The sequence below is a fragment of the Colossoma macropomum genome, unplaced genomic scaffold, assembly GCF_904425465.1.
Source record: "Colossoma macropomum unplaced genomic scaffold, Colossoma_macropomum, whole genome shotgun sequence".
NCBI classification, from domain to species: Eukaryota; Metazoa; Chordata; class Actinopteri; order Characiformes; family Serrasalmidae; genus Colossoma; species Colossoma macropomum.
The window spans coordinates 39,133,108-39,161,051 of NW_023494785.1; the positions used below are offsets into that span (position 1 = coordinate 39,133,108).

Here is a 27,944-nt window from a genome sequence, read left to right on the forward strand (position 1 = left end):
GTATTAATTTGTTGACTCTAACATATTAAAAAAAAAATTAAACATAAAACATTAAACATCTTACATTTTTTATTCAGTTGATTTTTTTTCCCTTGGGGTCAACTTATAACATTTTTGTTCCTGAGACTTAAATAGACTGTTTTTGTTACTGTGCCTTTAAGACTGATATAAGCTACATGAGCTCTGTTATGCTTGGCAACAAGAATTGTGCCTCTTTCAAAAGCCCTCCCAGCTGAAACACTTTTTAGAACCTCAGTGTGAATGGGGGGCTAAACTGTTGCCGGCGGAATAGGTTGGTATATGTAAATTTGTTGGATCGCAGAAACAGTGAATTCCAAATGTACTGTTTACACAGCATAGTTTTCATGTATGAAACTTCAACAATGTTGTCATATTACTTTAAACTCCTTCATGTCCTTCCATGCCCTTTCAAAACTTTTGCACAGGCCACAATTTTGTATTTATTTTTAATGCAATATGTTACATACGGCAAATAAATAGTGATGTGCACTGAAATCTGTATAAGTGTCCCTGTTAAAAAATGTGTAGTTCTCACTTAGGAAATCAGCAAACATCATTTGACTGGGGTGCACAAACTGTATTAGAGTATACTTATCTCTGTGTGGTTTGAGGTGAGCATGCAATGATTTAGGCATGCAGTTAGCACAATGCTAAGCTTGCAGTCATGAGCTCCCATTACCTGTTAGATACATTAGCCTTGTAGCTCCAGTTTAAAACTAAACAAAACTGCAGGCAGATTTGTGTTGAGGAGAAATTGTGTATGTTGTATGTTTCTTTAAATGATGACCTTCAGTGCCTCACAAAAGTGATGCTTTTCTGTGCTTCAGACACCAAGCAGCTGGTGAGCTGGATGAGGGGCCACGAGGGCGCTGTGTCCTCCCTGTCGGTCCACAGCTCCGGACGCTATGCTATCAGCACCTCCTCGGACACGGCTCAGCTGTGGGACCTGGACACCTTTCAGAGGAAGAGGAAACTGAACGTGCGCCAGTCAGTGGGCATACAAAAGGTGAAAATCCACATCTTTTGGAAGTTCAGTTCTTGTGCATGCTGTACAGTTTCATAGTTTAACACGATAGCTCTGCGAAAAGTGTAATTGAGACATTTTCTCCTTTGAATGTTGTCGATCAGCCAAGACATGTTTGGAGTCAGAAGTTTGCTTCTTTAGTTTTGCACTGGAGTAGATTTGGATGGTATATTTAATAGAAAAGGGGTACCACAAAGGCTACGTTTACACAGCAGGTAAAAGTGGCCCAAATCCGATCTTTTTCTTCATATGTGACACAGATGTGTCATCTGTGTGTCTGTGTGAACAGCAAAAACCACATTGAATCTGACATTTTTGATTCCGATTTGAGACGCTTTTATATGTGGTACTGAAATCCGATATCTGATCTGCGGCAATGCGACTCAGTCTGAACAGCCAGATCGGAATTCATGCGACTTTCACGTCACTCCAATTCGACATTTGTCATAATTTCGTGCTGCTGAGACTCATAACCATTTAGGCTGATATTTCTGTACAAAAAAATTAGAAGAGACTTATTGCAACTGCTCAGTGTTCGAAGAAGTTTCGAATGAAACGGCCGAACGCGGCCGGAGGAGACCGAGGCTGCAGCGTCAGAGAACAGTTTAAAGAATCCGAGGACACAAACCAAAGAAGTGGCCGTGGCTGAATATGAGCCCTTTTATGGCGAACTCGAACACATTGTGGGTGATGAGCCCAGGTGTCAACCATTGGAAGTTTATAATTGCTCCTGTGATGCTGGCGAAGACGAAACTGAAGCTCCGGGAGCGACAGGCGTTCGCTGGCTGTCATGATTGTTTACCACTGGAAGAGCCACGTCAAGCTCTGTTCTTTTGCGCATGTTGATCAGTTTAGGAGCTGATCTGTTCAGACTAATGTCGCATACAGGTCACATTTAAAAGATAATCTGAACAGCCAAACAAAAAAAATCTGATTTGGTAAGAAAATCAGATTTGGGCCACTTTTACCTGCTGTGTAAACGTAGCCAAAGAGAGCCGGGAAAAACCTCAAACTAATCAAACTAATCTTGATAGCAGCTCAGCGATGGCTAAAAGCTACAACAGGGAGGTTAGAAAAAAGGAGACCAGTCACTGGTTAAAATATGAATAGGAACGCTCAACATGGCGTTGTTCAACTTGCTGGTTATGCCACAAATGAAAAAAGGGTTGATGATATCATGGTGCTAGCAGGGGATGAGTACTTTGGTCTCTCCCCATTTAGGGAGATAGGAGCCTGGTTTCAAAATATAAGGTTTAAAAAATATCAATGAATAAAAAAGTCAAATATACGGCTCAAAATAACTGCCTGGCAGCAAAGATGTCTGCCAAGTGAACAGACTTTCCTATAAACACTTCGGCTACACACACACCGTGAGATATCCTCTAAACGGGTGTCGTTTTAGCTGGAACCAAGCCTGTGCTGTGGTGTGTAGCATGTGTGGCCTGTTAACTAAGCAGTTGTTAGCTACAGTCCCAAACACCACAGAAAGAGTTCGATTTCGGCTTTCTGTCACTGCAACACCAGTCGCTCGACTTTTATCATCTAAACTTCTTTCAGCAGAACACCAGTCTGTCAGAATCAAACCTGTACTGTGGTGTGTGGCACTGTTTGGTTCTGTAGCCAAACACCACAGAACAGGTTTGTTTTCGCCTTTCCGTCTCTTCGGCGCCGACTTCACTCCCTCAGTTTTGAATCAAGTAAACTGTGTTGGTGTTTTAGTTAGCTAGGATCAAACATGTTCTGTGGCGGAGCTGTTATCATGCTAGCTAAGCTAATGCTAACCAGCTCCTCTCTCCTAGTTAGCAGCACTGTTTAACAGGTATTAATTGTTAGACAGATGGTTTGACGTTTGTTGAATGATGGCTTGAAAATCGAGCATGTTTTTGGTAACCATGTAAGTGAAGTAAACTTTCGGATTATTTTAATTTTGAAATGCTGGACGAGACGTTGCTTACAATGCATTTACCCGCCTCTACACTTAATTAAGCTGTGCTAGTTCCTATATGCTACTTATATAGATAACAAATACTGGAAGTAGCAGTAAAGGTCAGAGTTCAGTACGGTGAAAACTATGTGCCCCCCATGTCTACACCTAATGGTTTCAAGGTGGTTAGCCAGTACCTGCCATGGTATGGTGATATTTGGTTAAATATGACGTAAGCATTTGTTTCTTGCGTTTAATATTTAAAAATCCGCCTGATCGTTGTACGGCGTAATGACTTAGCTATAACGAAGTTGGCTAGTTGGTGGTCATCATCCTCATTATAGCAATGGGACGTAAAGCTTGCTAGCTGCTCCTTCCTTAAAATTCGGGCCACCAATTCTTTTATTTTGTTCATACATTGTTCAGTATGTTATAATTAAGCCATGTCAAATATTCTTGCTTATGTGTTTTCTGGCAGTTTATGACACACAGAAGAATAGCTAGAAGTAGGGATGGACAAAATGGCTAAAGTGTCATATCAGGACTGATCATGTTCTTTTTTTTAATTAATTAATTAGTTTTGTAAGATCTGCTAATGCTGCTAACAAACAATGGAAGCTTATACCCCTCTAATTAGCATTGTACAAACTTCCTTTCCTTCCTAAATCACTTGCCACAAATTGCATTGAGTTGTTAAGAAATCTCTAAAAGACTTTCTTACATGGATTCTGACACTGTACAACATACTGTTATCTATAAAGTGGACAAAAGTACGGACAAAGTTCAGACTTTAGGATGCTTATTTTTAGCTGTGCAATTTATATTTGTCCATTTTTACAGATATCACCATGCAACTGGTGGATAAATGCAAATATATTTGTTATTACAAAGCAAACTGTTGCTTTTCGAATTCCTCGGTTTGCCTCATTCAGGTATGTTACTGTTGTATTTGTGTTTGATTTGTTTAGGTGTTCTTCCTGCCGCTGAGTAACGCCATTCTAAGCTGCTTTACTGATGACTCCATCTTTGCATGGGAGAGTGACACACTGTTCAGCAAATATCAGCTGCCTGTCCCACAGGATGGACCCAGGATACACTACAAAGCATTTGCAGTCACACAGTAAGTGACGTAATGACCATTAACTCTCCTACGTCCCCCCCTCTTGTTACCCTGTTGTAATTGTAGCTCATCAAAACAAGAAGAGATGTTTTACATACATACATCATCTAAACCGCTTATCCTTCTGGGTCGCGGTGGGTTGCTGGAGCCTATCCCAGCTGTCATTAGGCGGAAGGCAGGATACACCCTGGACAGGTCGCCGGTCCACCACAGGGCAGACAGACAGACATACATACACAATCACATACACATTCACACCTAGGGGCAATTTAGGATGTCCAATTGGCCTGACTGCATGTCTTTGGACCGTGGGGTTTTACATACAGTACTGTGCAAATGTAAGCACACGCTTCATTCAATTTCCAGTTGAAAAGGCCACTAAACACGAGTTCACTTTTCAGGTGATGTGTCTGTGGAAATATTAGAATAAAATCCATTTGCATGGAAGGAAAAAGGCAAAGAAAAATATGTGAAAACATGAGTTTCCAGAAATGGAAAATTCCTAACAACCATGCAAGACCACCAAACGGTTACTATTCGAGATCTATTCTCTATTCTTAAGTGCTTGATCTAAAAAAATCCACAGGTGTGAAAGGAAGCTGTAAAAAATGTAGAGTGTCACAATAAATACTAAAAAATGTGATATTCTGCTTATTTGGAGGATGGAGTTTTTTCACAGACCTGCTTTACCTGTGTAACTACAGTTACATATTAAAACTTATGTAATGTAAATTGAATGTATAGCAAAATGGGTTAATTTAACCAGTTGATGATTTATCTGCTTCTGCAGAGACGGAAAGATGCTGGCTGCAGGTGGACGCTCAAACTTGATCCACTTGTGGTGTCTGGACAGCCAACAGCTTTTCAGAGTTATACAAATGCCACCAAAAGTGAGGACCGTGAGACACCTTGATTTCTTGCCAGACAGCTTTGACGGAGGATCGAGCCAGGTACTGAGAGCATGTGTTAGTGAATAACAACATTGACAGTGCAAAGAAAATGAAGAAACATCATATATGAGGCAAATATATTTCTGCTTTTGTCAAAGAATATTATTTACTGTTATCCTTCCACGTTTCACTTGGAAATATGTTACCAGCTGCTACTCTTTTCCAGTTCGATTTGTGACATATTTTATTATTTTTATATTATTTTGCCCAGTGAGTTAATCAAAATTCAGAAGATGTTATCTAGGTGGACAAGAGCCACTACATTTCAATTCATTTTAAAGATTCTTCTGCTAAATGAATTCCCGTCTGAGTGTATTTTCCTTTTAGGTCCTGGGTGTCTTGAGCCAGGATGGCATCATGCGCTTCATCAACATCCACACATGCAAGCAGCTCTTTGACATCGGGTCTTATGACGATGCCATCACCTCAGCTGCCGTTTGTCCTAAAGGAAGGCACATTGCTGCTGTAATGGACAATGGCTCCCTGAGAATCTACAACGTCCAGTCTCTCACTCAGGAGACCAATAAGGTAGTTTAAAACTTAGTGATAGTTTGGCAAAAAAAACTAATTTACTTATCTTCTTACTCTAAATTCGGCCTATCAGCCGAAACACGTCTGGTATCAGAAGTTTGGATGATTAGTTTAGTTTAGTTTGGAGTGATGAGGCTAATGTAGCTAGCAAGTAATAGAGTGGATGTGATATGAGGCAAGTTTATGATGATTTAGACATGCAGTTAGTAGACTTAGGCCCAATCCCATTTCACCCCTACCACTTTTGTTGAGATAGAGGTGCAGGGTGAAGTGTTAGGGCTGCATGGCCCTCCAAACGGAGGTGTTTCAGAGGCTCACTCCAAACAGTGTTATGAGAGAAAAAGAAAAACCGGTAAGATGGCTGAACAAGAGACTAAAGAAACACACAAATGTGAGAATTTTTTTCTGTAAAAAAAATTGCGATAATCATTGTATTATCTTAGTTTAATGTCATTTCAGTGTATTATGGTCCTTTTCTACATAACAAGCATAAAAAATCGCTAGTAGTATGCTAATGTCTCAGTAGCTTGCTAAATTTCCTGTTCCACCTTAAATGGTGCGGCAGTTACATTCTGGCGCCTGACGCGTCAGAACTGCTGTTCCATTTAAGGTGGAATGGGAAAATTCAAACAAGAATCTGGTGAATATCTGACTTCAGCTTCATATCACTGAAGAATTAGAGGTGGGTGATAATAAATAATCGTCCCTCTTTGATTCCCTAAATGTAACTAAAGCCCAGCAGGGAGGAGCTGAACTTTACCCTCCTCTGCTGTCACTGCAGACTGGCAGGGTCGCCTACAGAGCAGCGCTAGTAGCTGTTAATGAAGTAGTGTTCTTCTTTATTTGAGGGTCCCATTTCATAGGGAAGATTTCAACCACTACACCTTGTAACTCGGTTCCAAGGGGCAAAGTGACACTGGAAAACAATGAGTAGGGGTAAAAATAAGAAATGGGATTTGGCCTTAGTGCCTCATAATTATGACTTGCTATCTTATAGATCTCATAATATGGACAAAGTTTTTCATAATTGCAAGTCAGTATCTCATAATTACGACTTAGTATCTCAAAATTACATATTTGTATAAATAATAGACTAAGTGTGTCATTATTATAACTTAGTATCTCATAATTCTGACTTTCTCGTAAATAAGACCTAGTATTTCATAATCATAACCTGGCATCTCATGAGATTCTATCATTATTATGAGATAGTAAGTCATTATTATGAGATCTTAGGTCATAATTGTGAGAAACTTTTTTATACTATATGATATTATGATACTATATATATATCTTTTTTAAGTGGCAGTACAGGCTTAATCTCCCATCTCCAGTGCAAAACTAAAAAAAGCAAATCTGTCTTGGGTGATTGTCTGTACTTTAATTCATGGAACCATTGCCTTAAGTGTAATTTAAAACTATGCTTTCACAAAACCTTTGCTTAGCCTCCTCAACCCCTGGTGAAAGTGGTGACTACAAACAAGCGAGGTGACAGTTCCTGCTTGAAGATGAAGGTGCATACGGGAGCAGTGCAACGTCCAGCCAAAACGTCCGGTCGCAGAATACAGACCAAACGTCTACGAACCCCGGCTGTTTCCACACTTGAGGACAAAGAGGTTCTCTCCTGTTCTACTTTATTTGCTGTTGCTGATAGGCTGATAGGTGCTTTATGTTAATAGAAGCCTCCAGTGTTTTCAACGCATGTTGCCGCATCTATTGATAACCACATATTTTATTTAGAAAAGAACACAAAATCCATTTAACCCTAACAAAGGCTGTTTTTTCATTGGAAAGTGTGAACTTTGCACTGTGCCAGCACATTTGAAGCAGATAGCAATGTAGAACCATGATCCAAAACATCATGACCACTCACAGGTGAAGTGAATAATGTTGAATATTTCATGACACAGCATGTCAAAGTTTGGAATCTGTTAGATAAGCGAACAATCAATTCTCATAGTCAAAGTATTGGAGAAATGGGCAGGCGTGAGGACCGGATCAGCTTTGACAAAGGCCAAATTGTTATGGCAGATGATTGGGTTGGAGCATCTCTGCAAGGTTTGTGGGGCACTTCTGGTCAGCAGTGGTGAGTACCTACCAACAGTGGTCAAAAAAGGGGCAAACCACAAACTGGAAACAGGGTATTGGATGGCCAATGCAAATCAATGCACAGGGTCCCAACTGACAGAAGGGCTCCTGTAGCACAAAAAAATGTCACAAACACTTGCTGCATGTGGGACTGCATAGCCGCAGACTGGTCAGAGTGCCCATGCTAACACCTGTCCGGTCAAAAGCACAAAATTGATGTCACCAGGATGCACTATAGGAAGAAGACAAGATTGTGGAGGAAATGTGATGCTCTGGTCATTATTCTGCTGGGAAACCCTGTGTCTGGGCTTTTATTTGGACATTAGTTTGACGTGTGCCAACCACCTAAACATTGGTGTGGACACCCCTTATGGCACTCGTATTCCCTGATGGCAGTGGCCTTTTTCAGCAGAATATGTGCCCTGCCACACCACACACATTGTTTCGAAATGATTTGAGGAACATGAGTGTTGAACAAGTGTTCAAGGCCTGTGCAAGGGATGTGCTGGAACAACATGTCCAATCTACAGTGGCTCCACCTCTCAACTAACAGGGATTAAAGGATCTGCTGCTAACATCTTGGTGCCAAGATAACACATGGCCCTTCAAGGGTCTTGTAGAGTCCATGCCTTGGCAGGTTGGAGCTGTTTTGGTGGCACATAGGCCTGTTAGGCGGGTCATGATGTTTTGGCATAGGTGTATATAATTATAATAAGCCATCCAAGAGGAGTTAGCCATTTACAACATGCATTTTGGTCTATAAGCGGCTACAAAGCACAATAAGGCTACAAAGACCAACCCTAATTTAGACTTTCTCAATCCAGAATGGTTCAAACGGTCCACGTTTTTCTTTGTCTTTGCTTCCAGCACAGCTATACTTGGTAGTGATTGTTCTTGATTCACTGCCTTAGGTGTGCTGGGAGCTGGGATACAACAAAGCAGTGATTGTAAATTTTGTTTTTTTTTTCTCTTTGTCGTGCAGAATGATATGCCAGATGCGCTTAGTAAGAAGCGATTACGGACTTTGCTGAGAACGTTTGGCGAGTATCCAGAAAAATACAGGTATTTATAAAAGTTTTGGGATATTTATTGTATGATTTGTAGATTATTACATGCATTATATTTGTATATTATTATATACATTGTATAACTTGTCTGTTTGGTTGTGTAGGATGTTTATTTGGCGCTCTTTGCTGCAGCTGCCTCAGAATCATGCTGCTTTCAGCAGTCTGACCGACAAAGGCGTTCACTCGGCCTACCTCTGCCTCCACGAGCGCTACCCCATTAAGAGTCACAGACTACAGAGAGGACTACAGAGGTAGGTCTACAGTACAAATCTGGCCTGCAGAGCCTGGTATTTTAAACACTTAAAACCTATTAAGTTTAGGGTGAGTAAAATGGCAAAAGGTGAAGACATTTTTCCCAAATGAACTGCAGTGTTTAGACGGAATGCATCAGTAAAACTGTAAAGCCAAATTTAAAAAAAGGTTATGAAAAACTAAATTCTCTACAATTAACATTAAAACATCACGAGAAAATATTGTAGCTGGTGATATAGGGGACAAATGTCATTCAGAAAGGATATTTCAGTTTTACCAGTCTTTGCCATGATTTCCATGATTTCCTACTGCATTGTCACCCGCCAAACCCCTGAATGCCACAGCAGCAAACAGTGCTGATGGATTCAGTACTAATAGTTTATTATCATCGTTTATTCACATTTCTCTTTTATAGACAAACCCATTTTTCCACCGTATCCAAGTGTTTTCCACACTATCCATGCTTTTTTTTTTTGTTTTGTTTTGTTTTTTTGCAATATCTTGCCATTTTTTTTTAAATATCTGGCTTTTCCATTCAGGTGGTTTTTATGCACATTTTCAAAATCTACAAAAAACGTAGAGAAAAAGGGCTCGACAATATTTACATAAAAATGCAGTGCTCGATAAGCTGTCGGATATCGCAATGACTATATGAGAAGCAATAAATTATTAATAAAATTGTGTGCCTCTGATTGCATGTGACGCAAGTACCATTGTGCAAGATAAAAAATTATACTAACAGCTACTTACATCAGAACTGGGAGCTGAGAAAAAGTCAGCATTTCCTTAACAGTTTTTTCTTCAGAAAACAAATGTGTGTGAGTGTGGGTGGGTGGGTGGGTGTGAGTGTGGGTGGGTGGGTGTGAGTGTGGGTGGGTGGGTGGGTGGGTGTGAGTGTGTGTGTGTGTGTGTGTGTGAGTGTGTGTGAGTGTTTATTTATTTTTATTTTTGCATAGCTACTAAATATAGTTGTTGCGACAGTATTCATAACTGCCTTGCACAATTAAAACACAGTACTCGATATGAGAACAATCCTAATGTTTAATGCATTTTTTACAGGCTTGTAGTTCCTAAAGGAGTGTTTTTTCAGCTGTGCATGTTTTGTAATTGGCCGTTTAGTCTAATTTAGTCTAATTAAGTTACATGTACCCCCCATATGGGAGAGCAGGGATCTATCTCAGCACAGAGAAGCGCTCATATATTCTGTCATCACTGGTCTAACAATGTTCACAGAAACAGAAACAAAATTCACAAACTCATATCACAAAAATGATAAAACCATGATTTACTGTACAGCCCTAAATGAAAACACACTGCGGATGAGATTGTTCTAGAAGTGCAGCTGCGCTGGTTAACGCTCTGTGTTGCAAGCTGCTTTCATTCCTGTACAAACGTCACCTCTATTGTACGGTTTGTATTTTAAGACAACCTCAAACCACAGTGTCAGCTTTCAGAATTAAAACATGTCTGCAGTCTCAGTAAAAACAAATGAACAAAGACATGTCTCAGCTCTCGTTTATCAGGCTAAAGAGGTTGTTTCAAAAACAGCTGCAGGTGAAATGGCTTCAGAGAAGAAGGCAGCAAGCTAAGCTAAGCTAAGTGGGCACAAACTGTCAGACACCCTTTTAGAATTCTGTTCTTTGGAATTAGATTAATCACAGTTTTGGGCAAATTAAAGATTTAACCCCACCCGCCACCCCCCAGTCCAGTGTAACTGTTTAACACAGTTATTTTCCACACAGTTATCTGAATAAGTGGACTGACCCAGACCTAGGCACAGACCTATTATTAAGTCTTCTTTTTAAATCCTAACCAATAGGAGCGATCACTCGGCTACATCTACCTAGAGGGCTCTGGGGGTTTCATCTGGCATCTTGCTCATCCCTATGTACAACATTATTTAATTCCCTTCTTTTAATAAACGTAAAATATATGGATTTGTTTATTTTATTTTATTGTTTGCTTTTATTTATAAATAAACATTTGTGAGCAAAATTCATGGTATTCATGGTTTGTGCCGTTTTGCAGGTTCTACACTTGAGCAAAGTGCTATTTTTTGCTCTCTGAGAGGAGGTTGTAACAACATGAAGACTCTGTGTGTAACAGATATCTCCTTCTCCTCGTTCACTCCCAGGGTTCTCTCTGCTCTGGCGCACTGGTCAGCCATTTTTGGTGAGGCTGAGTATCTCCCCCTTGTGGCATTTCCATTTGTCAAGCTCTTTCAAAACAACCCCCTCATATGCTTCGAAGTGGTGGCCACTGTCATCAGTAAGTACACGCAACAAATTATTTTGCTCTGTGTGCTGGTTTTCTTTAGACTTTTTCAGTGGGTCCATTTCACTTAACATTGGGTTCAATATCGGCTTATGGTTATCATTCTGACCACCTCCTTGTTTCTACACTCATTGTCCATTTTATCAGCTCCACTTACTATATAGGTGCACTTTGTAGTTCTACAATTACAGAATGTAGTCCATCTGGATATGTTTGGTTGGTGGACTATTCTCAGTCCAGCAGCGACACTGAGGTGTTTAAAAACTCCAGCAGCACTGCTGTGTCTGATCCACTCAGACCAGCACAACACACACTAACACACCACCACGTCAGTGTTACTGCAGTGCTGAGAATGATCCACCACCCAAATACCTGCTCTGTGAGGGTCCATGGGGGTCCTGACCACTGAAGAACAGGGTAAAAGTTGGCTAACAAAGTATGCAGAGAAACAGATGGACTACAGTCTGTAACTGTAGAACTACAAAGTGCACCTATATAGTAAGTGGAGCTGATAAAATGGACAATGAGCGTAGAAACAAGGATCATAATGTTATGCCTGATCGGTGTATATTTGAATAATTACCTCCTGCCCAACCCCAAAGTCCTCTGTATTTATGAGTCTTTATTAATGTTTTCAGTGAACTGGTGCCAGCATTGGTTTGAGTACTTCCCAAACCCTCCACTCAATATTCTAAGCATGACAGAGAATGTGTTGGCTCATCATGACAAGGAACTGCTGCAACATTTTGTCGACTGTGGTGTGACTTCCCAGGTAAGTAAGCTTATTTATTTTTAAGGACTACAGAAAGCAAAGTGCTTATTCTTTTGTCTGTGATGCAACCATAGCTACATATTAGTGATGCACCAAAATGAAAATTCCTGGCCAAGACCAAAATTTAAGACACATCTAGCAGAAACAGAAAGACTATATATGTCTGAATATAGCAAAAAATGCATGTGAGAAGATTGCTTCCTAGCTAGATAACTTTTTTAAAGCCCTCACATTGGTGATGCCAACAACATGCGAGCGTAGAGTGCAAGAGAGTTTGAAGCGTTAGGTTTAAAAGGTTTACTAGGGTTCAAATAAGAATACTCACTGTTGCCAGTGAATGGCTAGACTTCTTATACCTTACATAAGGTGCACATTATATGCACCTTATATAAAGTGTATTGAAGTGGCAGTTGTTCAAGCCTTTGCTACTAATTACTGAATTGAGGAACATAACAGCATGATTTATCATTTTATCTTCAGTTGTTTTTGGAAAAGACGGTTGATTTTGATCATTTTTGTCATTATTTTATCGCTCAGAACTAGGTTGATGTTTCTGTCGCAAAGACATTGCTAATCCTTTAGAACAATTTGATATGCAGTTGATGACTAAACTGTTTTTTGTTATGACTTTTGTGCTCCCGTCTCCTTCAGCTTTATGCGTGGCCCCTGCTGGAAACCCTGTTTTCTGAGGTGCTGACAAGAGAAGAGTGGTTAAAGCTGTTTGACAACATCTTCACCAACCATCCTTCTTTCCTCCTGATGGCCGTAGTGGCCTATGTGACCTGCTGCAGAGCACCGTTACTCCTCTGCACTCACAGAGAGGACTTTGAGGTATGACCTTTGAGGCTGCACTTTCATTTTATTTAAAAGAATGGTGTAATCATTCACTTTCACACAGTCACGTAGACTGTTTTGGCTTTTACCCTAAATATAGTCTATCAGCCAAGACCTTTATTATCCAAAGTAATAATGTAGATATGTTTAGCTTTGTATCGGGGCTACAGGGCTAATGTAACTAACAAGTAATAGAAACTTGCATCAAACATGTTCACAGTGGTGGAGGTAGGAAACAGATGTTCGAAGAGTTTAATGCCTTTTTAAAAGATGCCTCTCAGATAGTCGTTGCACAAAATAGTTACTAGTAGGTTACCTGATGCATGACTCACGCGGGTTGCCAGGTTGAGGACACTGAACCTACACGAACTAGCGCAACATTAAACGTTGACAGGACTCTCGATGAGTCCTACACTGTAAGTTGGTCAGCTAATGTATACCTTTGCTATGTTTTTTATTGTTTGAAAATTAGAAACCAGCTTTTTCTATCACTGTCAGTGTTAGGCTGGCTATGTACAGTAAAGCAAAGCTTGTTATCCCGAAAAGAAATGCCTTGAAGGACGCTGAAGTCAGCATATTGTTCAGATTTTCCCGTTCCACCTTAAATGGTACAGCAGTTACATTGTGGCACCGGTTGCACCATTTAAAATTAAACAGAAAATTTTAAGCTGGCAAATAGGAAGCCAACTTCAGTCTCATCTGCCTTGATACCCCAGTTGCACACGGGGTATCAAGTATGAATGCGGGTACTCGAATGTTGAAGTTACTTAAAATGCCCATCCCTGCTAGTGGCCATGATAATTTATTTAAGGTTAACCAACCTTAGCTGAAGCTCATTGCTTACCCATTCAGGAGAAAAACAGTAAACTCAGCATCTGTCTTAAAGTCCTTCTGGGCTCCAAGCTGTCTCCATCTTTCAAATGCATCGCCAGTATTTACTCGCCTTATACTATGTCTCTTCATGGAGGTTTTTAGAAGGATGCTGAAGCTTTTTAGATCGGGATCCAATTAGTTTGCTTGCCTCCATGGCTGCGGCTTGTTGTTTTTTGCCTGCCAGTTTGTTTCATATCTGGCAACCCACGGTATCGAAATGGGTAGTGGGAAATGGGCAGAGGGCAGGACAAACAGACTTTCTGGTCCAGAACAGAAATTTCAAAGGAGAACAATACTGGCTGTGGCATCTGTCATTGGAAAAGCTAGTATTTCAACTTAGCATGTTTCCTCAGTCTCTGAGGACACATCATGGTCATTTTATGATTTAGTACAGTAATATATTACGTATCGTTCCTTTAACAGTACAAACTATTAATTTACACAGTGTTATTTCTGACACTGTATGACCCACATTAGCCTCATTGCTACAGTGCAAAACTAAAGAAGCAAACTTCAGACTCCAACATATCTTGGCTGATCGACTATATTTGATGATGAGGAGAAAAACAGCGTTCGTTTGATTTCAGTCATCGCTTAAACACTGCTGAGACCTTTCGAAAATACTGCAATGCCACAAAACTTCAAGCCTCTAATAGACTCACTCCCTGTTCTGTGCTGCCTCTGCCTCCCCTGCAGTACTTTTTCCATCATCGCAACACCCTGGACATAAGTGCCATGCTGAAGGAGGCGTATCGTTTGATGGAGACCACCCCTGCAGACCTGCACCCGAGCTCCATGCTGAGTGACTTTGAGCCCCTGACGCACGGACAGTACCCCATCTTCAACAAGTACCCCACCTTCATAGTGGAGTACCAGAGCCAGGAGCGCGAACGCATCCGCCAGCAAGAGGTGGAATACCTCAGAGAGAGGTGGGAACTGTAGGACAGTGTGCAAGATGTCACACTAGACTAGTGGCTTCTTAAAGGGGAATTCTCTTTAATCAATAATAAACTCAATAATAATTTTGGTGCAACCGTCTAAGCGTTGGCCCTATCATCAGGGGATCATGAGTTCAATCCCTGGTGATGCTACAGCCATCCGTGGCCGGGAGTCCTAAAGAGCACAGTTGGCCTTGCTCTCTTTGGGTGGGTAGGATGGCCCCCCTTTCTCCCCCAATCTCTCAGCGCGATGCTAGTCAGCGCAGGGGTCTGTTAGCTGACATAACAGATCTGGTGGTTGGCGCTTTCCTCCAAAAGCGTTCAGCTGTCCAGTGACGTTGCACTAGCGGCAGTTCAGACAGATGCGGCTGCTAGCTTCACAGCTCTCGGGGGAAGCCTGTGCTGCCTTTGCCCTCCTAGCGTTGATAGTATCGTGTGACTGGGGGAGTCCTAACTAACAGGTGGAATTGGAGATGACTAAATTGGGGAGAAAATTTGGAATAAAATCCAAAAAAATAATTTTGATGAAATTATTGAGAGTGGTTTAATGTGAAATGCTCCATTCTAAACAAACTCACAGAGTCAGAATTATCCACAGTGGTGGTGATAGGAACCAGAAGTGTTAACTGCCTTTAACAGCTATCTTTAAGAAAGCTATTTCAAAATGGCTACACATTTGTTACCTGGTGACTGAGACTTTGTTTAATTGTAGTTTTGAGAAGCTTTTGTCATTATTTTTTTCAGAAGCTTTTAAAAACCCACTCATTGTGGACTGGTACATGCAGGGTAAGGCAAAAATAGAAGAAAGCTATCTGTTTTGCATAGTAAACAGAATGGCCATCTTCTGTTGTAGACGTTGCGAGCTCTGGTTTCTGTCACCACCACTGTAAAGAAATCTAAGTCACTAATTTTCTTTGCAATGCACCACTAGACATCAAACCACTCTGAATGACTGATAATCACCCTCTGAATGATGTCAGTGAATGCATTGAATGAGTCTTCCAGACACAAATTAGAAGCTGGATAGAAGCTCCACAGCACATTCTGGCTAGGAGGACTAGATCTGTAGTTTATTTTTTGGCATTCTGTGATACCAGTCATTTAAGAGATGATTCGACAATGAAGCAATCATTTAATATGTTGTCATTTGATGTAGTGAGTAATTTGGTGCATCGTTGTATGTTGCAGCCTTATTGGTATTGATTGAGATTATTGGAGATTATGTATTTCGGCCATTAGTGTTCTCTCACAGCACCACCCAGCATACGTTATGCAGATGCGTCATACAGCCCTATCACACTTAATAAATCTTGACTGCTAGCCTAGCCACTGATGTGTAGGCTAATAAATACATGTGTGACAAGCAAAGAGACAAAGGCCAAAGTTGTTGGATAGTGTAGTGGATAACACCTTTGCCCCCAAACATGGGAGACCAAGGATTTATTCCTATCAGAGCGCTTAGGCCGGGTTCCTAACACTATGTTCTACTGCTGTTCTAAGTTGATCTGGATAAGAGTGTCTGGTAAATATGGAACAATGTTGTTTTTCACCATTTTCCTGGAACTTTGAAAAAAGAAATTAGTGGCTATAGTGAAGGCACAGCAAAAAAATGATGTATTTAAAGATGGGTAGCCAGCACTTCAGTCTGGAGGACTATGAAAAAGATTCGAAAGCTCAATTATTGGAATATCAAACTTTATTCAGCACAAAATGAGCACAAGAGACTAGTTCCTTGCCTTTTCAGTTGTCAAACAGAAGCTAAACTGAGGTACGTGGCTCTGGCTAGCTGGGTAGATGACTAGCTGAATTTCCTTTAAGGTTCTCATCCGCCTCAACTCATTTCAGCCACAGTAATCCATTTTCAGTTAGTTATACGATTGGAATAATATTCAGCTATTCCTTACAGTTTTTCTAACTTTACATCCAACTTCAGGATGTGTCCTCAGAAAGGCTTTTTCAGAATTCAGCCTGGGAAATTTGCTGTAACAGCATCGCTCTTACGGCTTCGTCAGACGTATTAAAATGTACAATTTTGAATTTGCTCTATTGGGGGTCCATTTAAATGTTAGCAAAAGCATTTACATTCTCTTGCTGTTTTGTACTCATATTTTTTCAGGCAGGCTCTTCAGGATTTGCGTGCAGAGGCTGTGAGGCAGCAGGCTGAGGATGAGGCCTGGTACACACAGCAGGAGCTGCTGCAGGAAGCTGAGGAACAGCGCAGGAGAATCTTACAGCAAGAGGAGAACAAACTCGCTGAGCAAAGAGCTAGGTCTGTCTCTCTCTCGTTATATAAAATACCATAACCCTGATCCTCAAGTATCTGCGTATAGTGTGTTAGTGTGTGTTGTGCTAGTACGAGTGGATTAGACACAGCAGTTCTGCTGGAGTTCTGAAACACCTTGCTGTACTGAAAATAGTCCACCAACCAAAGGATTAGAGGATGACCAACACAAACTGTGCAGCAACAGATGAACTACAGTCTCTGAGTTCACATCTACTAGGTGGACCAACGAGGTAGGTGTATCTAATAGAGTGGACAGTGAGTGGACAGTATTTAAAAACTCCAGCAGCACTGCTGTGTACCAGCGCAACACACACCAACACGCCTACACCACGTCAGTGTCACTGACTGCTGAGAATGATCCACTACCTGAGTAATACCTGCCTGTGGTGGTCCTGTGGGGGTCCTGACCATTAAAAACAAATGGACTACAGTCTGTAATTGTAAAACTACAAAGTGCACCTACATGGGAAGTGGAGCTGATAAAATAGACAAAGAGGGTACAAGGAGGTGTACTACCTCTATTTTACGTGCTTCAAAAAAACCCATGTTTGTAAGTTAACAATGGCTTCCAAGGTAAGAACCATATTACACAACTGAAGTAAATTTCAAATATTTTTATTGTTCAAAATCAGTAGCAGCTGTTGAGCTGCAGATGATTGGCTTTATGCGAAGACCAGGCCCTGAGACCATGGCATTGTCTAGTGTGGGCAGTGCTAGAAAAACACTACTGAACTGCTATGCTAAAGGCCATCATTAGCCAAAGAGACTGGCTTTTCCTTCCAATACCTCTAATTTTCACTCCACCAATAACAGCCTGGACTAACATTACCTCTGACTGTAACTGACTACACAGCGGGAGATGAGTGATTACTGAAAGATTCCTGAATGGTACTTAATCGTTCAGCTAAAAAGGATAACATTAGCATGTTTTACACTGTTATGTAGTTTATCACCCACTGCTGCTGCCTCCCATTGAACTACTGGCTTTACAGATTTTACAATGAGCATTTTTACTGCTGTTTGTCATCCCGCATGCCTGACATTTTGCCTGCTTCAGTTAAGCTCTGTTTACTGTCAGAAATTGCTTTATTGTATTGATAGATTGATGGATACTGTATTTACGTGCCGGTATCAGTATCAGGGCAACACTACACACCACTTGATTGTTTTGTGCCCTGCTCAGGTTGGGTGCTATGAAACGCGAGTTGAAGGTGAAGGAGCTCACGCTGCTCGATGCTGCCAGGAGACGCTTCCTCAAACACCAGCAGAACCAGCACAAGATCGAGCTCAACCGACTGGACGATGAAATCCAGAGAAAGGTTCCGTCCTTTTTACATTTCTGCCTTTTTTCCCATTTTTTTTTTTTAAATTTTACAACCGTACAGCCTGTACTCAGCATGATCGTGTGTGTTTGTGCTGTGTTTAGATGACTTTGCGAGCGCAGGAGACTGCTGCGGCCGTGCAGGATATGGAAGTCAGACAAATGGAGCTGGACGCTCAGAGAAGGTTGTTTGAGCAGGTAAGTACCTGTCACAGCCAGTCATTCTCTCAGCAGAGTTATAATATAATGTTTTTATTGCCACATGAAATTATTTACTGTCAGAATTCTGAGCATGTCAGCATGCAATATAACATGTACACTGCAAAAATATTATTTTGGCAGGTAAAATGATCTAAATCCATTCAATAATGCTAACATTAAAGCAGTAAGCCACGAGAGGCCATGCGTTACTGCGATTTTATCATGGGGTGTTCTTAGGAACAACATAAAGCGGCCAACATAAAATATGACTTTTCAGAAAACAATTTAAGTTATTATTAATAATAATCGACATAAACAAATATTCCGCCAAGAAATGTAGTTTCTTTAGAGTATGGTATCATTGCCAAGAAACCATGGACCGCTGCATGAGGAGAACATTCGGTCACCCATTGCTGTATACTGCAGTCTTTTCATGATTTTTTAAGATTTTGTTGTATAACAATGAACATATGATAACACAGCACTGTTTAATACAAAAACTTTCGCTTTATAAATATTTTTGGTCATATATTGGATATAACCTGAGGGAAACTTGATGGAAAAGAATATAGAATAAAAATAGAATGAAAGTTTATACTTTCATAGATAACATTTTTGCTTATAAAAAAGAAATGCAATAAATTACTATAGAAACACATTTGCAGGTGTTTCTGCTCAGCAAAAATTTGCCTGGTTATTTATATGTTTAATGTTATTTTTCAATTAAGTAAGAAATTATGGAGTAATAAAAGAGAATACATATGCAGGGTATGGCATTAATCATGAAGGTAGCACTGTCATAAATATTGTTACAAAAATGTATACATCTTTTCTCTATAAACCTGGTTGGTCTCTAATATACAGCCAGATGCAGAAGTTTGGGCCCTGATTTGTTTGATCTGATTGAAAATGACACATCCTCTACAGAGAGCACACTTCTGCACATTTGAAAGCACAATTACTGTTTATTTAGTTAATTACAATTACTGTAATTTAACATATTGGGAAAATAATAAATACATAAAATTTGGCCTGTGCAAAAGTTATGGCACATTTTATATTTTAAGTATATTGTTTTCCTAATATGTTTTTACCAATAAGCAAAATAAGGTATTCAAACTGTAGTAAATTTTTGCAAACTATCCAAGAAAACATTGCTCCATTCAAGAAAACAAACATTTATGTTCATGTGTATTAAAGCCATGAAAATCTTGAAAAACCAAATTCTTGAAATTCCTGACATGTAATAACTGTTTACCTAGAGGTGAGAGATACAGCTTCAAATTACAATATTTTCCAAACTTCTGTGACATGTTGTATCTCTCACTCTTATGTAAATAAAGATATTTCCTTTCTGGTAGTGAGACAGGAATTAGCTTTAAGCATTTCGTCGGTATTCAGCCTGATAAAGGAATTTTTGTGCATCTTCCCAGCAACTGGCAAAAGAGCAAGAGCGCATGAGACAGGAGGTGAGAGCTGAGGTGGACGCCCGGCAGCGAAGGGCAGAGGCAGAGGACTCCACTTTTCAGAACCTCCTTCAGACAGACAGCGACATCAGCCAGGAAACCAAACGGGTACGTCTACCCTCACCTTTAACAGCAGCTGTTCAAACCCAGATATAAGAGACTGACAAAGTCCAGTTAGAAAACACTATATATTTTAGTAATACATTTTGAGAAGCCCACTTAGAAAATTCTGTATATTTTTATAATTAATTTTGATACGCCCAATTAGAAAATACCATGTTTTTATAATACCTTTTGAGTAGACAAATAAAAAATATATATTTTTATTATAGATTTTGAGTATCCCAATTAGAAAATAATATATATTTTCATAATAAATTTGCAGTAGCTCAATTAGGAAATGTAAATGTGTATATATAACAGCATGGCGTTCCACCTCTTTGTTGTCCGTCCTCTCTGGGCATGCATGCAATAATGTCACTGTAAAAACCTGGGTTTAGGACGCAACCAATGTGAGCCTCCTTTATTTCAGGTGCTGGAGGAATCTCTGGCAGAGGCGGGGCAACTGGAAGTGGATGCTGAATGGCAGACAGAAGTGATCAGGCGGTTGGAGAAGGCGGATGAGGAGCAGGAGAGGCAGAGACAGCACCTGGCTGAGCTCAGTAGAGAAACACATGCCAAGGAGGAGCAGCTTGTACAGCTGATGATGGAAGTAGAGGGCAAGCGTGTAAGAGGCTTCTATGAATGGTGACTGTAAACAATACATTCATTTCATTCATAGATTTGGCTTTCATTATCTGTGTGATGCTTGTGTGTTCTTAGTGGAATGACGTGGTGGCAAAGCGAGGCCAGTTGGAGGAGGATAAGCAAGCAGCTGCAGAATCCCAGTGGAGATCACGGCGCTCCCAGCAGGCAGACACCACCACGCAGAACAAACTGAGGAGGAGCCAAGAGGAGTCCGTCAGTGAGTTCAGCTTAAAAACTGCACCTAAACTCATCAAAGTTGCATACAGTCAAATCTGACTGTTATACATCAGTTTTGTTTTTGGTGTATTTTAATGATTAGACATGTTTCCAGGGGTTAAACTGGCCCAGAGCAAAGCACTAGCACCTTTGGTTAATGCAAAAAGCAAACAGAGCTAGAATTGGATGTAACTGGAAAAAGTTTAATTAATTAATAAAGTGACCCTTATTAGTCCCACAATGGGGAAATTTCACCTCCACATTTAACCCATCCATACAGTGACACACCACATACACACTAGTGAATGCACACACACTAGGGGGCATTGAGCCCACTTGCCCAGAGCGATGGGCAGCCCTATCCACAGCGCCCAGGGAGCAGTTGGGGGTTAGGTGCCTTGCTCAAAGACACTTCAGTCATGTCCTGTCGGCTCAGGGGATCAAACCACCCCATAAATAAATGTACAATACAATATTTGTACAGTATAATCCTTATATTTACATATACACTGATCAGGCATAACATGACCACCTCCTTGTTTCTATGCTCATTGTCCATTTTATCAGCTCCACTTACTATATAGGAGCACTTTGTAGTTCTACAGTTACAGACTGTAGTCCATCTGTTTCTCTGCATACTCTGTTAGCCCCCTTTTACCCTGTTCTTCAGTGGTCAGGACCCCCATGGACCCTCACAGAGCAGGTACTATTTGGGTGGTGGATCATTCTCAGCACTGCAGTAACACTGACGTGGTGGTGGTGTGTTAGTATGTGTTGCGCTGGTACGAGTGGATCAGACACAGCAGTGCTGCTGGAGTTTTTAAACACTGTGTCCACTCACTGTCCACTCTATTAGACACTCCTACCTTGTCAGTCCACCTTGTAGATGTAAAGTCAGAGACGATAGCTCATCTGCTGCTGCACAGTTTGTGTTGGTCATCCTCTAGTCCTTCATCAGTGCTCACATGATGCTGTTGGCTGGATATTTTTGGTTGGTGGACTATTCTCAGTCCAGCAGTGACACTGAGGTGTTTAAAAACTCCAGCAGCACTGCTGTGTCTGATCCACTCGTACCAGCACAACACAAGTCTGTAATTGTAGAACTACAAAGTGCACGTATATAGTAAGTGGAGCTGATAAAATGGACGATGAGCGTAGAAACAAGGAGGTGGTCATAATGTTATGCCTGATCGGTGTATATATATGTATATGTATTGATTTAGGTCATTGTATTTGCTGAGTAGTGGACTTTCTGCAAACTGCCGGAGTGACAGTGAGTGTTTTCTGTAGATCAGCTGGTGGAGAAGAAGCTCCAGTCTCCCTGCTCAACAAGAGGACTTTTGCACAAGCCTGACAGTCTGCAGGCCGATACCACCAATATCTGTCTGAACAACCAGTCTTCTACAGAGGACTCCACATGCTGTGAGTAAAAATGTGTGATAGACGCGTAAACTACACATTTAATGTGCCCGTATGACTTCAAGTTCAGGCTCTGAAGGGATGTTTCCCTACAGGTGAAATTCATATATGAAAGCATCTGCTTTATGAAATTGCATTTGAAATGTCAATATAAAGCTCATACACTGAATCGCATGTTTATTAGAAAACATTTACAGTATAGGTGCACGTTGAAGGTTCACTGAAAAACAGTTCGTGACGCAGATTAAGTTCTAGTGTTGATGGCAGTTGTAGTCCATCAAGTAGTTTAATCACTATAGAGCAAAAGATCTCACAAAGAACAAAAGGCCCAATAGTTGATTAGTTTTGGAGCTGTAATGTTGTGTGTAAAGCCATCAGCGATTTCTTGTGATGCTGTTAGTTTGCCGACAAAAAAAAAGACACAATTATTACCTAATCATCTAATTGCAGTTATTTGAGATGATTGCAGTTATTTAAGCGTATTACAGTCATTCTTCACAGTCATATTATGCTGCAACAGACAAAAGGTGATTTGTGTACAATAAGTTGAGGCAAAAAAATGTAAATAAAAGAAAGCAGTAAATGCATTTATTGAGACATCAATAATTCTTATGTTCTTAGCGTGTATGCTGGCAGAATGATTGTTTTCCTGATTACATTTTCACTCTTGTGAAGAACTCTACATTTAATTCTGTTTAACCGTACATATTTGTGCGAGTTGATTTGACAGTACAACCCAGTATTGGCTACTAAGTAAACATAGCTAGTAAGTAACGTGGCTTTAGGCTTATATTTTAATACTTGCCAAAAACGAAGAAGAAAAGACAATTAAATCATTAATTGCAGTCATTTAAATGACAATTAATCGTCAACTAAAATTTCAAGATCAGCCCTGCCAGCTCAAAGACATGGATCTGGAATAGGCTTGTGCCAATGAACAACAGTATCAGGAATCGCAGATAGATTGGCTGTCAAAAGCTTCAAGTAAAACATGGAAAGCTTTTAGAAGCTTCAAATGTCTGTACTTTAATTAGAACAGCCAAAAAGTATTCATGCAAATAGCTGTTAGCTTAGCACTAACAAACTAGTACAGTCTGGGCTGCCAGCAGAAATTAACATTATCATAGATGTGTTTTTTCCCTCATTTTGACGGAGTTTTGACATTTAGGCCCAGTCCCATTTCTTCTTTTTACCCCTACCCCTTGTTTTCTAGTGTTACCCTACGGATGTTACAAGGGGTAGTGGTTACAATCTTGCCCTACGAAATGGGACAAAAACAAACATTACTTCATTAACAGCCACTAGCGCTGTTCTGTAGGCGACCAGGACCGTCTTCAGTGATAACAGAGGAGGGTAAAGTTCAGCTCCTCACTGCTGGGCTTTAGTTACATTTAGAGCATCACATGCCATCAAAGAGGGGGGCAATTATTTATTATCACCCACCCCTAATTCTTCAGTGATATGAAGCTGAAGTCAGATATTCACCAGATTCTTGTTTGAATTTTCTCGTTCCACCTTAAATGAAGCAGCAGTTACATTCTGGCGCTTCAGGCGTCAGAACTGCTGCACTATTTAAGGTGGAACAGGAAAGTTAGCTAGCTAGCTAGCTAGCTAGCTACCGAGACATTAGCATGCTATTAGCAATTTTTTAAGGCTTGTTTTGAAGAAAAGGACCATAATACACTGAAACGACATCAAACTAAGATAATACAGTGGTTATCGTAATTTTTTAATGGAGAAAATTCTCACATTTGTGTGTTTCTTTGGTCTTTTGTTCAGCCATCTTGCTGGTTTTTCTTTTTTTCTCATAACTCTTTGTTTGGGGTCTCTGAAAAACCTCTGTTTGGAGGACCATGTAGCCCTAACACTTCACCCTACCCCTCTATCTCAACAACAGCTGGGACAACCTGACCCTAGACGTGAACGTGCAAAACAGAGGGCTAAGGGAAATGGGATTGGGCCTTAGTGTCTGAATTAAACATCTAGAAGTCTAGCTCTAATAGTTATGGTTCACCACTGACAATAAATTTTGCAGAAAATCCCATATTTCCAATCAAGCTGATTGGTTGAGCGGTGTTCTTACCATGCTGTTATGGCGTTTTTCACAAACACTGTGTCACTTCGCTGAGACGCCGTTGCTAAGCAATGACTTTGACAGCTGTAGGTGACACTCAAGCCAAAGTAAGACAGGAATTAGTGCAGCGAAAGTATCAATCATATAATGAACCAAGAAGTAAGGTAGAATAGAAATAGAAGAAAACAAGAAGAACAGAACAGAAGAAAACAAGTGGAAAACAAGTTTAATGTGGTTGGTGTAGTATAGAGGGCAACACCTCTGCCTTCTACTCTGTAGACTGGGGTTCAATCCCCACCTGGGTAAGCACCCTACACTATACCAATAAGACACTGCCTTCACCTACCTGTGTAAAATCAACACATTGTAAGTTGCTCTGGATAAGAGCGTCTGCCAAATGCCATTAATATAAATATAAATATAAAATAAATATAAATATGGTCAGTGTGGAGCTGGAGAGCGAACTGCTGGCTGTGCAGCGAGTGAGCGGAGTTCATTACTCTGACGTAGCAACGAGCTGCTTGTTAAGGAACTATAATTTGGTGAAGGAACTGCCAACATTAAAACATATTAAACGCCGCGTTCACAGCCCAGTTTATTAATTTATTACTTTATTTATTTAACTGATTAAACATATCATCTGACCGGGGGTCTTCAAACTTTTGCATAGGACAGTACATGGTGGGTGTTTCTGATGAAATGGCGAACGAGTGCCCAAAGCAGTACAGGATGAAACTTCATGTACGTCGTGGTTTTGATTTGCAGTTTCTCTGGACCGCGGTCGAGGAACACTGGACCGTGAGGAGCAGGAGCTGCTGCAGGAGGTGAGAGAGCTCCGGCAGAAACTGGCCACCAGAGCACGAGCCGCAGACTGGACCTCACAATCGGTCAGCTCGCAGCACTCTTAGTAAACAGAACCAAACGAGGATACCTTCTTTTTAAGAGTGAATTCATCCACAGTGGGAATATCTCTTGAAGTTTACTGGACTCTACATGCTGCACAGCTGAGTCATTGCACCCAACCTGTATTTTATTCGTTTTTTAACTTGTTTTTTGTGTACATTGGTCCATGTTGGATCTCTTAGATTAGTTTAACTATGAACTACAGTAAACCTTTTCGTTATTGTGCTATTAAAGTGCAGATCACCAATCACAGCAGCCTAAACCGTGTCTAATTTTTCATCTCTAATGCTCATTATTTTGACTAAATTCTATGCTTCTGAGCATTTTATAGGTTCAGTAATAATACAGTTTTAAAGTTGCAGGATTGTGATGTTTTTAATGGTAAACTTTGTGTCAGCTCTGTGATCCAAGATCCATGAATTCTGAGTCATTCAAAGTAATTAAATGTGAAACTTTAATTTAACTAAGTCACAGTGATGGTGATGGGATCGTTCTTCAGTTTTTGACAGAATTTGAAAATGCCTATTGCCCTTGACATTGTATCAAAATTTCATGATGAATGGACCAATAGAAACGGCCCAAAATGACTTGAAAAAGACGTCTGCTTCCATTGACTTACATTAAAAGTAAAGTGTGTTTTTTCCTTTTCCTGTAAAGTTACCATTTTGGAGATCCAAGCTTTTGTTCCAACAACAGCGACATGCTGCCTAATGCTTGACACATTGTTTTACAATGGTTTAGAGAAGTTTTTGGCCTGAAATGTAGATGTTTTTAAATGCATTAAGGCAAAATACCACTCAAATGGATTTACCACGGGTTACCTTTATCAACATGACATAAAAGATCAGAAGACCGGTGTAGGTGCCCTTCTCATTTTGGATAGCAGTTATGGTGGCTAGACAAAGCGACCCCTGGTTTATATCCCCACCGTTAAAAGGAAAACTGAGTCTGTAAGACTCTCGACGACGAACCATTTCACATCAAACCTCTCTGAATGACTTTGTTTACATCTGAATTCCCCTTTAATTCTCCTAACTGTATATTGCGAGACCAACTGCTGCATGTGTCCTAGTTTACTCAGATTGCTTGAAGGAATACATTAAAGGAATTTGACATGTTTTGCGATACTTTGAAAGAAACAGCAAACCTTTTGACTTGAAACACGTAGTAGAAGCTATTGGGTAGTTAGGCGAATAACTGGATTACATGAATCAATGCGATACCCACAGCACATTCATCCTGGTAAACCAGCTCCATCTCTGAAAGGGCTAATTAAACAAACTGACAGCTTAATTTGCCAATAGCTTTGACTGAAGACGTCAAAGTGTTCAACCAAATTCTGTATTTTACATAAACATTCACTCAGAGTTCAACAACTGCCCAGTGGCTTCTATTAGAAGTGTGTTTTGAGTCGGTGGTTAATCTGATTTGAAAATCCCAGTGTAGCCTCTAGTCTTTCATCAGTGGTCACAGGATGCTGGTTGCTGGATTATCCAACAACAAACTGTGCAGCAAAGATGAACTACTGTCTCTGAGTTTACCAACAGGGTAGGTGTGTCTATGAGATTGGACAGGAAGTGGATCCACTCATACCAGCGCAACACACACTAACACACCACCACCACGTCAGTGTTACTGCAGTGCTGAGAATGATCCACCACCCAAACACTACCTGTTCTGTGAGGGTCCATGGGGGTCCTGACCACTGAAGAACAAGGTAAAAGGGGGCTAACAAAGTATGTAGAGAAACAGATGGACTACAGTCTGTAACTGTAGAACTACAAAGTGCACCTATATAGTAAGTGGAGCTGATAAAATGGACAATGAGCGTAGAAACAAGGAGGTGGTCATAATGTTACTCCTGATCGGTGTTTGTAATAGTATGTTTTGCTTGTTGTAGTTATCCATCACATGGTGCGCTTTTGAAATGTAGAGAAGAAAACAGAAGATTAGTTCAGTAGTTAAGCATCTCTCTCCCATCCAATCACGTCACTGTACAGAATGCTGTAATCTAATTGGCTGGTGCCTGCAGCGCAACCCAACCAGGAGGCCTAATTTGCAGCAGATACAGCAGCGTGATTGGTTTTGATGCTACATGCCATCCTAGGATCAGGTTAGCCAGGGAGGAGAGGAAATGACCACCAACAGAAGAAGCAGTAAAGCTTAAATATGTAGTTTTTTAATAAGGCAGATAAATGAGATATTATGAAATGTGTACATGCTGTTAATGAATATTCAGAAGTGCTTCTCTACCTAATGCATACTATTTGGTTTATGTTCCAGGTCATGATATTTTTGGAGGAGGGCAGTAAAAGTTTTTCATGATTTTTCTGCAAAACTTAATCAGTAAAACGTAAACAAAGTCATTTAGAGTGGTTTGATGTGAAATGCTTGGTTTTAGAGCAACTGATCGACTCGCAGTGGTGCTGATGGGAACCAGACGTCTGGTGTGCCTCTTTAGTGCCTCTAAAAGCTGGCCCACAGAAAGTTATCACACAAAAGCGTTATGAGACATTCTACCAGAAACACACATTTCCACTTCTACAAATCGTGTTGGAAAAAAATTCCTGAATCTGAACACTGGGTCCTATGGCGTACCTATATATTTCCTTTTTCTATAGCGAACGGGTTTTGGGCAGTACAAT

The 27,944-nt window shown here is 40.5% G+C and overlaps 1 protein-coding gene across 1 annotated transcript in view; it reads left to right on the top strand.

Moving 5' to 3' along the window:
* The window catches only part of tbc1d31 (TBC1 domain family, member 31), a 29,670-nt gene extending 4,124 nt beyond the window's left edge, over positions 1–25,546 (top strand). Inside the window, exons 4-22 of the mRNA XM_036593969.1 lie at positions 849–1,027; positions 3,938–4,089; positions 4,880–5,039; positions 5,367–5,567; positions 7,016–7,186; positions 8,641–8,720; positions 8,830–8,976; positions 11,112–11,245; positions 11,890–12,023; positions 12,675–12,854; positions 14,427–14,659; positions 16,785–16,937; positions 18,136–18,271; positions 18,379–18,471; positions 19,908–20,048; positions 20,473–20,667; positions 20,763–20,904; positions 22,194–22,325; positions 25,162–25,546. Coding sequence (XP_036449862.1) covers positions 849–1,027; positions 3,938–4,089; positions 4,880–5,039; positions 5,367–5,567; positions 7,016–7,186; positions 8,641–8,720; positions 8,830–8,976; positions 11,112–11,245; positions 11,890–12,023; positions 12,675–12,854; positions 14,427–14,659; positions 16,785–16,937; positions 18,136–18,271; positions 18,379–18,471; positions 19,908–20,048; positions 20,473–20,667; positions 20,763–20,904; positions 22,194–22,325; positions 25,162–25,304 — 2,906 coding nt within the window. The 3' untranslated portion in view covers positions 25,305–25,546. The remainder of the gene's footprint in view (positions 1–848; positions 1,028–3,937; positions 4,090–4,879; positions 5,040–5,366; positions 5,568–7,015; positions 7,187–8,640; positions 8,721–8,829; positions 8,977–11,111; positions 11,246–11,889; positions 12,024–12,674; positions 12,855–14,426; positions 14,660–16,784; positions 16,938–18,135; positions 18,272–18,378; positions 18,472–19,907; positions 20,049–20,472; positions 20,668–20,762; positions 20,905–22,193; positions 22,326–25,161) is intronic.
* Positions 25,547–27,944: the final 2,398 nt, after the last annotated feature.